The sequence below is a fragment of the Adiantum capillus-veneris genome, chromosome 17 (assembly GCF_014529385.1).
Source record: "Adiantum capillus-veneris isolate H3 chromosome 17, ASM1452938v2, whole genome shotgun sequence".
Classification (NCBI taxonomy): domain Eukaryota; kingdom Viridiplantae; phylum Streptophyta; class Polypodiopsida; order Polypodiales; family Pteridaceae; genus Adiantum; species Adiantum capillus-veneris.
In genome coordinates this window covers 126,210,326-126,224,472 of record NC_140947.1, presented here as the reverse complement: position 1 = coordinate 126,224,472, position 14,147 = coordinate 126,210,326, and the positions used below count along the sequence as shown (strand labels likewise).

General features: G+C 45.0%; 1 protein-coding gene across 1 annotated transcript in view; it reads left to right on the top strand.

Moving 5' to 3' along the window:
- The window catches only part of LOC147438031 (F-box/LRR-repeat protein 15-like), a 54,681-nt gene extending 42,557 nt beyond the window's left edge, over positions 1-12,124 (top strand). The window contains exons 17-20 of the mRNA XM_086487398.1: positions 9,838-9,924; positions 10,012-10,085; positions 10,299-10,374; positions 11,438-12,124. Coding sequence (XP_086343524.1) covers positions 9,838-9,924; positions 10,012-10,085; positions 10,299-10,374; positions 11,438-11,455 — 255 coding nt within the window. The 3' untranslated portion in view covers positions 11,456-12,124. The remainder of the gene's footprint in view (positions 1-9,837; positions 9,925-10,011; positions 10,086-10,298; positions 10,375-11,437) is intronic.
- Positions 12,125-14,147: the final 2,023 nt, after the last annotated feature.

Sequence of the window (14,147 nt, the reverse complement as noted above, 5' to 3'; positions counted from 1 at the left end):
GGTTTCCAAAATTAGGGTTTCAACAGTTGGGGTTTCTGGTAGAAATTAGGGTTAGGGTTTTTGCTCTCGAGCAGCCACTTCATCAGTAAGTTGGATCCATTCTTTAGGCTTTGACACGTCAGCGGTTTGTTACATGTGGCAACTGTACGAACGCTCATGGTTTACGTTGATGACGTGGTAAGCTTTACGTATTTCGGCAAAACACGTTGGTAGCTTTTTGGGCTCATGCTTTTTGGACCAGATGATTTTGAGTTTGATTGCTTTTCAAGGCCAAGGGCCTTTAAATATGTGCAGAGGGCTCATTCTCTGACACACTTCTTGGTGAAGGTGCAAAGCGTGAGTATCGGCATTGTACTGAGTTCAAGTAATATAAAGAAATACTGAAGGGGGCGCCAAGAATAGGTGCCAGTGTTGTGCTGGGGTGAAACTCCACCACTCCTTGTGTCGTCTATCTCTTTCAGTTCAGTTGTTATTGAAGTGCTAAAAGTCTGTTCAGTCTGTTCTTTTTCGTTGGCACGTGGTGCCCGTCTCGTGACAGTACCAGCACCAAGTACCTGCAGTACCTCAGCATCTCTAGCGTTTTTACCCCATATCAGCCTACAACACCCCATCAGCACCAGCGTTTTTAGTTTCAGCCATAACCTCGTTGTACCGTGGCAGATCCAGCCATCAGTACCAGCGTTTTCAGCAGCCCAAGGGAGCAGATCAGCCAGCGTTTTCAGATTCAACCCTCAGTTCAGCCAGCGTTTTTCAGGTTTTAGCTCATCCTTGATGTCGGCCATAGCAAATCAGCACATAGCCTTAATGAGCTTGCAGATCCCATTCAGTATCCCTAGCGTTTTGCATTTTCAGCCCTTAGCCTTACAGATCCAAGAATCTACAACAACATCCCATCAACATCTAAGCATCTAGGATTATTGTATGAGCATTTGTGCAATTTTAAGCAAATACCTCTCTAGCGATAGAGAAGAAGAAGGGCCTTGGAGGGAGGTAAGATTGGTGCCCCTTTCGGTATTTCTTTTATATTAATCTTTGAGCAAAGTACAACTCTCGCAGGGTCCTCGCTCTCGGACTATGCAATTTTAAGCAAATATGTCTCTAGCGATAGAAAGGGGGGCCCCGCCTTGGAGGGGGGTAAGACTGGCGCCCCTTTCTGTATTTCTTTTTTATTAATCTTTGAGCAAAGTACAACTCCCGTAGGGTCCTCGCTCTTAGACTTTGCGTCCAGATGCTCTGAGAAGTGAGGCCCTTAGGGCTCTTTTATTCTTACAAGGGATGCCAAAAGCAGTGTCCCAAAAGCTTCCAAACTCAAAAGCAAACAATCCCAGAAATTTCAAACTTAAAAGCAAATAAGTCCCAAAAGCTTCTTGCTTCAAAAATTGCCTGAAAAAAGCAATCAACGCAATTTACGGATTTCGGTATAGTTTCACGTCAGCAACTGTCAGCGCGTTTCACGGATTTCCGTACAGTAAGCCCGTCAACACATTTTTTGGGTGTTCGTACAGTCAACCACGTCATCACTTTGGTTTGTGTGCGTGTGTTCGGGTTGCAATGCCATGTCATCAATTTGTGACATGCCCCCCTCTTGAAAGAATTGTAATCTCCCTCGATTACACCTGCAAAACAAAGAGAGGCCATAAACCAATTCAATAGACATTGAACCTAAGTACTGATGCACTAGACACGACACATCTAGCGCTTGTACAAAGACGACAATCACATCACTGCACATGACATCACAGGAGATCACATGACAAATCAATCACAAAAAAATTCATTCCAAATCTCAGACCATGACTGCCAGCAACGTATTTCGGACTCGAGCACTGTCGTGTGCGAGAATCATTTCTGCGGATCCCAATCCATCACTAAGTTTATATTGAACAAAGTGGTCCAATCATTCAGTTCCAGTTTTGTGGCCATCTCATCCCGCAGGAACTCTTGATGCGCGCACTTCAATTCTGTTGAATCGGTCGTGTTTCAATTATGAGGTTCATTCGGGAGCTGTCACTGCTCCAAAATCATCATCATCATCTTATTCTCAATCCTATTGTTTGTTCACAAATAGAAGGTTCTTCCATATTAGTTTCATTCAAAATTCATGATACTTATCGGATTTATTATGGAGCGGTCATTGCTCCCCATTGTATTCATCATCATCGATTTCACGTTCTTCCAGACAACATTAAGCTCCTACATAAATCGAAATCATCTTTGGAAATTCCTATTTCAAAGTTCTTCATTCACACACTTAGTTCATACCGAACACAGTGTTTCAATCATCTAGTCATCTCATCCGTCCAGAAGTCTTGATGCTCCTAGATCCCTGTATAGCCATCTCATCCCGCTGGAACTCTTTATAGTCAATCTTATTCATATGGGAATCTTGATGCACTAGATTATCTTCATTCTAATTCATCATTCTTATCTTGAATCGACGGATCCATTCTTGGGCTTCCGTCGTTCCCGATCTCACCATCTCATCCTCATTTCACCTGTAAAACATGCAAAATTTTAAGCAAATGGTTCATCTCGTTGCCAAAGAGTCGAGGTCGAGTTCCATGTTTCCAAATGCATATGCATGTTCCTTACTTCTAGTAGTAGTTATCTGTACACAGATAACAGGAGCTTCCAAAAACATTAACTCCACACATAGTGAAATTTTATGCAAAAACCCTAATTTTTCAAAGTTGTTGGATATATGATCTGTTTGCATCAATGCGTAGAGCTTGTTGAGAGGATCAACTTTGCCTTCTGTTGCATATCCAAATTCTCAACCATTGAAGAGATTTTTAAAGGTCTTCTAGCAAACTTTCGTTGCCAAAAATTTGTCGTATTCTATATTCGTTTCTTCAGTTCTCGCGCTTGATTTTACTTTTCTTTGCTTGCCCATGGAGAGGTGTTATCTTTGCTAAATTCTTCACGAGAACCCATGTGTAATCTGGGATTCTTTATGGCTTATGCCTTGTAAGACAGAGCGATGAAGACGGGAGTGCGCTCGATGTGCGATGAAGTAAGGGAGGGAGTGGCTAAAAAGTCCAAGGTCGGTCCCGTGAAGATTCTTCAATAACAATTCCCAAAGTGCTCAAGTGCCCTTTCTGCTCGTTCATAGGACCGGTATGCTTTGAGAAAAGCACACGCCTGATGCTCTGAGAAGTGAGGCCCTTAGGGCTCTTTTATTCTTACAAGGGATGCCAAAAGCAAAGCCCCAAAAGCTTCAAAACTCGAAAGCAAACAGTCCCAAAAAGCTTCAAACTTTAAAGCAAATAAGTCCAAAAAGCTTCTGGCTCCAAAAACTGCCAAGAAAAGCAATCAATGCAATTTATGGATTTTCGTACAGTTCTGCCATGGCAGCAGCTATCAGCGCGTTTCACGGATTTCTATACAGTCAGCCTGCCAGCACATTTTTCGGGTGTTCGTACAATCAACCACGTCATCACCTTGCCGTGTGTGTGTCCGGGTTGCACTGCCACGTCATCAATTTGTGACTCTCTCTCTCTCTCTCTCTCTAGTCCTTGTACATCTCTCATGAAGTAAACAAAACTTTCTCATTCAATAAAAGGAACCTTAGTACACAATGAGCACTTATCTTGAGCATTCACCATAAGTTACTTCCGCTGCACATTACAATACTTGTGTGTATGCATGCTACTTGTGCTGGAAATCGACTTTCGAGGCGACTAGTGGATCCAAGAAGCGCGCTCGGTATGCGTACAATAATACGGTGCATTCGTCTACTGGCAAAGCACCTTTTGAGATTGTTGAAGGTGGCAAAAAGGTTCCTCCCATTTTGCATACAAAGGACAAGATCTTTGAGGCAGATCGATATGTTGAGAACATGGATGAGATGTATAAGAAGATTAAAGTTGCCTTGGAGAAGACTCAGGCAAAGCAGAAAAAGGTTGTTGATCGTCACCGTCGTGAATTGCTACTATCACCTTGTGATTGGGCTCTGTTAAGGTTCGAAAAGGCAAGGTTAAAGAAGATGAAGGGCAAGGAACGGTTGTTTCCTAACCTGAGCATGCGTTACTATGGGCCTTTTCAAGTGCTTGACAAGGTCAACGATGTGGCTTACAGGCTGAAATTGCATGATGCATGGAAGATTCATAATGCGTTTCACGTGAGTCTTCTAAGACCCTTCGTGGGTGATGTGCCAGAAGATATGTTAGATGAGGATCAGCCAGAAGTTGAGAAACTTGATGAGATCCTGGTACCTGAGCAAGTTTTGGCACATAAGGATAGAAAAGTTAAAGGACAAGTTGCAAGACGCTATTTGGTGAAGTTCAAGAACTATCCGCCTATGGATACAAAGTGGATGGAAGAGCATGAACTGTCAGAGTCACCAGATGTATTGCAGCTTTACCTTGAAGCCTTTGGGTTACAGCCTACTTATGCCCCAACCCAACGTGTGCAAAGGAGGGGTAATGATAGAGCTAGTACATCAAATGTACATATGAATTCAGTGTAATAGATGGAAATGACAAAAGTATGAAGGCCTCCATAAGTCATTTGTATCTAATGTTATGACCTTTCTTGCGGATACATGCAATGATAAAAGAGTGTTAATAGCACAAGATCATCAGTGGGGTGTATCTATGGTATGCAATCGAGGACGTTTGCGATTTCAAGAGGGGGGTATGTCATGGGGACGTGGCAACTGTTATCTATGTCACGAGGATGTGGCAACTGCTAACTTTAGTTGTTGGTTTCTTTCCAAGGGGTTTTGTTTTGTTTTTGAGACCCTCTTCTTGAAGTAGCAAACGGTCGGACATTGCATGGCCAATGTGAACGGTAGTTTCACACGCAGAGGGGTAGTGGTCGGCACTGGAATTCGTATGGTAAGAGGATGTCTAGGCTCAGAGCAAGATCATATAGGTCCCCCCGTCGCACTTAGCAAGTTGGTGGATACTAGGAAGTGAACTCAATTAAGGCGTAAAGTCAAGGTGGGACTACCAACAAAAAGTATCCGACAGTTGGGCCACATTGCACTTTTGGATGCGGTCCCAACGAGGATAGATGGTCAGAAGACCAGTGGGAGCCCAACGGAAGCATCTCCTAAAATTTAGGGAACTGCTATTTTGGGCCTTTAAATGTGTTCGCGTCATTACCTCCGGTATGACTAGGGGAACATTTTACAACTCTACTGCGAAGTCAACTGGGCAACCGGTCAGGATATTCTTAAGCGGCGAACCCGAAACGGGCAAATGCTTGTAAATGCGCCAAATGTCGATTTTTCATGAACTTTCCCTTGCAGAAAAATGGGCGCTGATTTTTAAGCTGGGAGAGGCCTCATTTCAGCTTTTGTCACAGGTTAAGAGCTATGGAGTGCTTCCTTTCCCTCTCATGTACAATGTGGTGCTAGGAGTGATGCCCTGCACACACTACACACTGCTCTCTCTCTCTCTCCTACGTGCAGTTATGTGATGCCCCACAAGAGGGCTCCTCATTTGACTGATGTACAGCTGTGTGGGTTCATGCTTTTGTGCTGAGGCAAGAGCCTCCTTGAGTAGGAACGGGGGTAGCTAGCTGCTACACCAAAGCAGGCACTGGTGAGGGTCATAACCTCACCATACAGGTGAAAATCAGCGCTGTGTATGCGCTGTAATTTTACTGTTTTTCAGCCATACGGACGCCAAAACCTTTGGGAATCGTGCCCCACTGGCAGAGGACAGTTAGGGGACTTTTTGGGGCTGAAAACAGGGAAAAAACCAGTAAATACAGCGTGCTGAATTTACTGTTTTTGGGCAGGAATCAGAGGGTATACGCTAGTAGAAGCGAGTTCCAGCAGGGGAATTGGTTTCGCGCAAGTTTAGGGGCTGTTATGCTACGGAAATTTGGCCAAAACAAGCGGTATCTAGTGGGATACAGTCAAAGGATTCCCATGACTCTTCTTTGTACTTTACCCTCCTAAAGAATAAAGAAATACCGAAAGGGGCGCCAATTTTGGGGCCTACAGGTTGTCGGCGTCTGCTCGGAGCATTCTAGCTTCCGAGCCGTGTGTGTGATTAAGTGTTAATTCCCATTACAGGTCTCCTTTGCAAAGTGCTCTGTGTGTAAAGAATTTCGGGTGAAAGCCAACGCCTACCGCCCTACGGATTGGTTTCACCTAGCCAAAATGCAAACTGACCCACTTAAGTCACATATGTGGTCACTCGCTTAGAAGCGATCTATCCTAGATAGATTCACTCCCACTCCGTGGTCCGAGCGAGAGAAGGCCAAGCTATCTAGAGGCCTCACAAAGCCCGAGTGCTGCCAAACATCTGAGACCCTCAAAGTCATACATAGCCTCTCCCAAGCTGCCAACTCAACCCCGTGCACAGTAGCATGGCTACCTCCAATCCTGTCAAAGGGGTTCTCTAGCATGTTGAAGTCACTCCCAATGCACTATTGCTCTGCATGCGGTAGAGACTCTACAATGTGAGACGAAAACTTTGCATGTGCACTTGCCACATTGGGCGCATAGATGTTCAGGAAGCCCAAGAGGTAGTCGTGAACCTGCATAGTAATCCATTGAGCCTTGCCAGACACAATAATACCTTTGCCCACAATGGCTTGCTGCCAAGAGTCCACAATAGTCATACATACCCTCCTTGGATACCACCAGGTCAAAATACAGCTGACCAAATTGTCTCATATCGACCACGCAAAAGCTGGCCACATCGTCTAATGCGGCTCTCACAAAGATGATGCTCCTACAGCATAAGAATATCAATCTCTCCGCCCACAAGGCATCGCCGAAGCTCGTGATGCAATCGACCCCGCTTGACACTGAAACTGGGGCCCACGTAATCCATGCACATTCCATGAGACAATCCTCATGGAGAACGAGAAAGAACTGATGCTGGAACAACAACTAACCACGCTATCTTCGAGGCTGGCTTGGATGGGGAATAATCCGCATCCAAGCGTCCCTGAGATAGGCGTGACTGCAAAGAATGTCTAGCCCAAGCCCAAGAAGGGCGTGCCGTACGCAAGGCAACCTCGTCTGTCCAGGAGTCCTCATGTATGTATACGAAGTGTACCACATCGTGTCTACATCCTGCGGAGTCTGGAGGTGTTACTGAAAACTTGGCCAACGACTACAAAGTCTGTACTAGATCTGTAACCCCTAGGTCTCCCGTGTGGTGAGAGAACTCGCGGGCCTGTGCCTGCAGCCAATCCATCACTGAGTCCAGACTGGTCCCTGCCAGATAAGGAAAAAGAGAAGCAAACCGCTGTGTCCAGGGCCTCTATCCTTCCAAGTGCAAGGAATAGTACATGAACTCTGAAACAAGCTGTCTCAAAGTCTGGTGAATAGTCGCCAAGAAACTGTGTGAAGTCGTAGGCGAAGAAGTCCCACGTACGACGAATGTCGAAGCTCGTCAATCCTCGAGGAACTGCCGCAAAGGGAGACGTTTGCACCAGAAGGGGAGTTCGCAAGAAAGGATGTCCCTCTCTCGCCAAGCGGCTCGTGGCAAAAGCGCTGCCTAGAGATCTCCTAGCAGTCGATGAAGGTCTTGCCCCAAGGGCCGGTTGTGGGGTAGAAGCGGGAGGAGATGTGGAAGCAGGGGGGCTAGTGGGAGGGGATGGAGGAAGATGGGGATGGGAGCGGCGGAGGGAAAGGGGGGAGGCGGGGAGGGGGATGGACGAGGGGGACTGGGTGGAGGATGGAGCTGGGGCCTCATCCTGCTGAAGAGGGTCGAAACGGTTCCGTGTGCTGGAACCCACTGCTGGTGGCTTGGAGCCAAGCAACCACCCGGAGGGCCAGGTTGACGTGGTGGCCCCTCTCGACGCCGATCACGAACCTGTTGCCAGACCTCCTCTGCGTGAGCCCCAAGCTCGGAGGGTGAGTGTGCCTGAGTACCCTGTGACTCTGTCTGCTGATGCTGGCTAGCCTTAGGAGGCTGGGGTTGAGTCTGAGGTGAAGGTCGGTGCCTCCTCCGTGGACATGCCTTCTCAAGATGGCCCATCTGTCGACAAATGGAGCACTGATTCGGGAGGCCCGAATATTCCACGTTCTAGCGGAGCCAACCACCACTCACCCGAGGTAATAGAATGACCTTCGGGAGGGTGTGGGTGTCCCGAACCAGAACACGTATTGTGGATATGCCAGCTGCCTTGGCAACTACAGAGGCTGCCTTGCGAGGTGTCTCCAAGACGGTCCCAATCTCTGAGCCAATCTTGGACAAGAGCGGAAGGTACTCCCCCTGCAGGCCGGGGAAGCAGATTGAGATGTAAAGGTCTGCCTCCTCGACAAGAACGTCGGTAGCTGAGTCAAAACCATGGCGTCGCTTTCAAAAATGAGCTCAAACTGTTCGGATGGCCAAGGGGCTCATCGCAATGACCTTGGACGCCATCTCGGGGGTCTCAAACTCTATCTGGTAGTAGCCACGTTCGAGAAGCTGAACGTCGAGGATCTTGCCCACCTCTGCTAAAAGACGGGCATGGAGGAGATCACGCACCTCTCCTCTGTTGGGTATGGTGCCGAGAATCTTACAGATAATAGAGGTGGCCTAAAGGCGAAAGAGCAAGTCGGATGGTGGGTTCCTCGGGGTCGGGCGAGGGGGCTTCCGTTGAGTCCCTCTATGGCGGAGCAGAATCCTCCATCTGCATCTGCTGCTGCTACACAGGAGTGCGGGAGAGGAATGAAGGCGAGACCAAACCCTGCGAGCAGCGAGGGGGGCCTGGCAGTGAGTATGGGGGCAGCGGTCAGCGAAACGGGGGACCCGGCGGGGGGGGGGGGGGGGTGTTGCTGACGACAGGCGAGGATTAAGGGAGAGCTCGTGAGGGCTACGGCAGCAAGCTGGGCAGTGCGCAGGTGGGAGGAGGGGGGCAGCGATGGCGAGCAGCGAGCCGGTTTTACCTTGCAAGTACCTTGCCTTTTGAGTTACCAAATTTTGGATTCCCACATATATTCTCAATGGTAAGAGAGAGGACGTACATGGAAAAGAGTTCTATCACAGCAGCTTGCCTACATTTGGTTATAGCTGTTTACAATGCTCTACATGTTTGTAAGTGCCAAATTGCCTAAAATCTTTTCATGCTGTCCATATACATTGTCTAGAATTTACCATATCTTATTTGCTTTTTTTGGAGAAGCGCCTTACATGCATTTATATGCTTTTGGTAAGCCTCTTTATCATTGTTTGTATCCAAACCCACTACAGACTTTTGATCATCTTGGCCATTCTATATTGAACCACTTCTTCCTTGGGCAACATTGGTTGACACCTTTATGGGGCTTGAGTTTATGGTAAAGCACTCTTTTTTGCAACGTGTGTTCAATCAGAGAAGCATACATAGGTGCATATTTAAAGCCAATGCAAAAAAATGACTTTTCCACATTATGGTTGCAGTTTTGAAATTATAGAGAGAGAAAATAAGCTCTGTTTTGGGGTGGTTCTGCCAGTATTTCTAGAGAGAAGGGAGCAGATTTTGGAGTCTTTTTTTCCCGTTTTTGAGAACTATTCTATGATGAATCAGAATCAGTATCTAGAAAGAGAAGATAGTAAAAATAGGTTAGAGAAAACTGAACGTTGCTCCTGCTATGACTCACAATTTGGCATGGACCACCTTTCTACAGAGAGCATCTATGACTTGCCGGATGGACACAATGATCAGTTCTGTCTTTTACTTAGATGCAGAAACCCTAACCCAAAACCCTTGACGGGATCCTTTCTTGTTCATTTTAGAGAGAAAGGGGGCTCCATATCTCCTATTCTTTGGTGGCAGTCTTTGTACTATCCTGACCCATTAAGCTCCTGCAAGTTACCCTTTGGCACAGCAATCAGGTTGCAGTTGTTTTCCATCCTACTGTGATCTGTCCATGATGATATTTTTTTCCAATGTTTCAAACAGGCATCTAGCATTGCAGCAAGTGGATTGGAAGCAGTTTTGCAAGGGTGTACAGCCCTTGGAACCTTGGATCTACGAAATTGTGTCAAGGTCAGTCTCGAAAAATGGCTTGTATACTGACATTCAATCTTGGGGCGATTCTCTGGATTAAAAAAATTTGTGTCGTAATGCTTGCAGATTTTACCAGAGGATTTGATAGATATTCGTGCTGCCTGTCCAAGGCTACGGCGGCTACTGAGTTCGGCATCGATGTGATTTTCTCCTGTTTTGAGGGCCTAATATTACAAGATTTTTGATTTATTGACATATTTGTGTGTATAGTTCTGCACTTGCCGCATTAATTGATGCACAAAAATCTTATTGAGTTCTGAACGTGAGATTGGATATGATAATTTTCTTCCATGGATTTGTATAGGTTTTCTTGTTCTTACTCTTTGACTGACGGACAGATGTCTGGATTTCAGGCAGACAATGAGTTATTCTTGGTGGTGTTGTATCAGGCAACCTGCTACATATTTATTCTTGGTGGTGGTGTATCAGGCAACCTGCTACACGTTTTTCTAAGCATGGTGTTGTTTTTTGTGTGGGGCTTCCCCCCCTTTTCTTCCAACACAAAAAAAGAAAAAGAGAGAATGTTGTGCACGTGTTTTTCTTGTTCCTCACAAAGCCAGCAGATAAATCATTATTTACTTCGTAGTGCTGTAATTATGAGTTCTATTTGCTTGCAATTCTAGAGCAAAAGCAGTCTTAGATTCTCACATTTGTTTGCGTGAGTGGAGTGCATTTTAATGGATTCTTTTAGTGCAACCTATGGAAACTCGCCAAGTGCATCCGCTAAATGCAGTCAAATTGAGGAGGAACTCTTTTCATTTTTGATGATCGTATTGTGCCTAATTAGCTCCAAAAGTGCCTAAGTAGCGTTCATTAGTACTAACAATCGACCCACTTTGCCAAGGGGCGGGAGTTCTTTTGTAGGAGGCAAAGGAGATGCCTGATGGCACTCACTTGATATGCCTTTGAGAATAACTGTCAACTATAAAAAAGATAAGGAGGATGTGGTGGTAGATACCTTAGATAGAAAGTCTTTCCTGTGGGACATCTCTATGCTTGTTGAACCCTTCAAGCTTTGAGCCAAAGCTAAGCTAAAGCTAAGCTAGTAGCAAATGAATTATCCCCTCATGACTAACTTGGGATCATTAATTTTCAAGGTGGCAAAATGCTATGCCAAGACAACAAAAGCTAGAAAAACTTGTAATGAAAGAGTAATGCAGCACAGCAATCTACTTCTTAATGAGTGATATTTGTGAGTAGGTAGAAATCATCGATGCATGGAGAAGGAAAAATGCCACTACTTGGAAGTAACTTTCAGGTGCCTTTTTATGTGCATCCTTTTATTACTGGGGCTTGTTAGGAAGGCAAGCATCATCCACTTGCTGGGGTCTCTCCTGTATACCATGCATTAGTGTCTGTAGTTAAAATATCAACTCTGTGGCCCTTTAAATTTGTACTTTAGAGTTTATCACTCTTATTTTTGGTCTACCTCTATTTTGCATGAAGCTTCTCCTCTTTTTCCTCTCCTGTTGATCCTCTTTTCCTCCCACAGGTCTTGGATATGGCATAAACCAACATGGTATTACAGCAAGGCGATCATCCTCATCCTCCACTGTTAACCGCCTTGATATAACTCTTAGGAGCAGCTGCCTTCCGTGGAGAAGGTTACCATGCTTGCATGTACCTGTTTGAGACATGGAATCAAAAGTGGTCGTCATGGCTGGAGGAGAGTGCACACAAAGCCCCTCCCCCTCTCCCCTTCTTGAACATGCACACATACACACGTGCGAGTTGCCTTTCGTGGAGTAGGTGACCATGCTTGCATGTACCTCTCTGAGACATGGAATCAAAGTGGTCGTTGTGGCTGGAGGAGGGTGAACACAAAGCCCCTCCCCCTCCCTCTCCCTCTCCCTCTCCCTTCTTGAACATGCACACATACACACGTGCGAGCTATGTTCTGTGGAGAAGGTGACCATGCTTGCATGTACCTCCGAGACATGGAATCAAAAGCATCGTTGTGGCTGGAGGAGAGTGCACACAAAGCACCTCTTCTTGAACATGGACACACACACACACACACACACACATGCGAGCAAAAGCCTACATAGGTGTGCACACCCATACACGAATTTTTATGTATGCATTTTGATAAGCTCACATTTGTCTCCTTGGTACATGCTACAAAGGTTGGATATTGTTACAAAAACATGTGAAATATTCAAGATGAGATTTGCTTGGAGATGATACAGCTGGTAATCTTATGCTCTTTAGAATGTAACACTTTGAGCTTTGCCTTAAGCGGCTATACTCATGCATGCCTAGGTTGCATGTTGAATCTCCCACACCTTTCTTGTAAGCATTGAGCTAATGAAATCCATGAAACAAAGAGTGAGATGCGACAATAGTATCATTGAAGTTGCCCATGCATGTCATCCACAAACTTGACTACAAGACCAAGTTTGGTAAGCATTGACTAGCAAAAGATTCTTTTTGATCCCATGTATAAACAAAGCATCAACAAGTGTGAAAGAATTTCCACTTATAATAGTAAGCACAATCTTCCTAGCTCTCGTCATTGAATATATCTCCATTAGGGACAGTGACAAGTGAACACACTGCAATGAGACATACTATGCATAGCTGCGCCAGAGAAAGCACCACACATGATCCATAAATTCTACAATATTGATCATGAATAGATGGCTCATATTGAGAGTATACTCAAAAAGGCTAGTCTACATCCTGCACAAAATTTGCCAGAGCTGCAATGGTCGCTTATGCGTCTTTCTTACGAGCCTCTTTAGCCTTAAGCTTAGGACATTGCTTACTGAGATGATCGTTTGTCTTAAAGTAATGACAATTTCCTCTCCTCCTTGCCTTATTGTCATACTCTTTAGACTTATCACCATTTGAAGAGGCAGTAGGTATAGGGGCATGCCTCTACTTAAAGAAGCATTAGAGGCCGAACATTGGGATTTTGTTTTTGTTGTGCAACAAGAAATGCCTACTCAAATAGCATGTTCGTTACCCTATTGTTTCTAGACCACGTCTCTTGCAGCAATACAGAGACAAGACCATCAAAATTCACATTGTTAGGTTTGTTCTATGCCAAAATTTTGAGCTGGACACAAAACTTTGATACAAAATTGGTAGAGTATTTGTAACCGATCGTACTAGAAACTTGTGAGGAATGTTTGTGTGCATACTTCAACCGCAATGGTGTGATGACACGTAGTGCTGATTTCTTAAGTGAAGCAAACCTGGATCGAGCGAAGATGCCAAGTGAGGTGAAGACACCCATGAAGATGTAATTTCCACAAACTACTTCCAATGTAATTCTCGTGCTGATAGTGACATGTAATTGATGTATCAAACTCGAAAGGAGAAGGGCGCCAACCCATGGTCATTTTGCTAATTTAATTGAAGTGATCTATTACGCGAACCTCATAAGCTCTTCATCCTAGAGTTGGAGGATTGTAAACAAAGCCTTAGATTCAATTACCTCATTGGGAGTGCGAGCCCCAAATAGGGCAACGTCCTTACAACATTGCTCTCTTTTGAATTTGATAGAATCTTGTTCACGTTGATTCAAACCTATGAGCTTATGCAAAGGGAGTAAGCTACTAAAGGCATTAATTGTAGATTGAAGATGCTCATCTAGTGTCACATTGATAGACCCTTGAGAAGCACTTTAGAAATGCAAGGTGAATGGTACATTTACCAACTAAGTGTAAATTATAGATAGTGATTTTCAAACCTCAAAAAGTGCAAGGTTAGCTTTTGGTCAGTGTTTGCAATCCTCATTAGACGTACCAAAATTTTGTCAGATTATTTAAAATGAAATGCTTGCTCTCTCTCTCTCCAAAAGTGAGATCTAGGGCACCAAGTATGCACTAAAGCTTCTTTATAAAATGTGAGTTGTAATCCTTGGGACTCTGAAATAGCAGCTTCACATTTTAAGTGGCCATGGGCTCTACTTCAAGTGAGTGCTCCACCATGAGCACTCCTATGTGCTCTCTAACCAACACAAAGAGCAAGCATAGGCTATGTGTGCCCAATGGTCCAACATCCTGCACTTCACTATCAAATGCCATTGAGGGAGCACCTATTGCTCTAGCTTTATGGTCTTTTGTTCACAAAGCCTGTTACACTGCTTTCGATGGCTAACTTTACATCAAGAGTGAGCATGACCTAAGCTGCGACGTTCTAAAACTCTGGAAAATGATGGTTTAAACTTGTACAAGGATCAAACTAGCACGAAA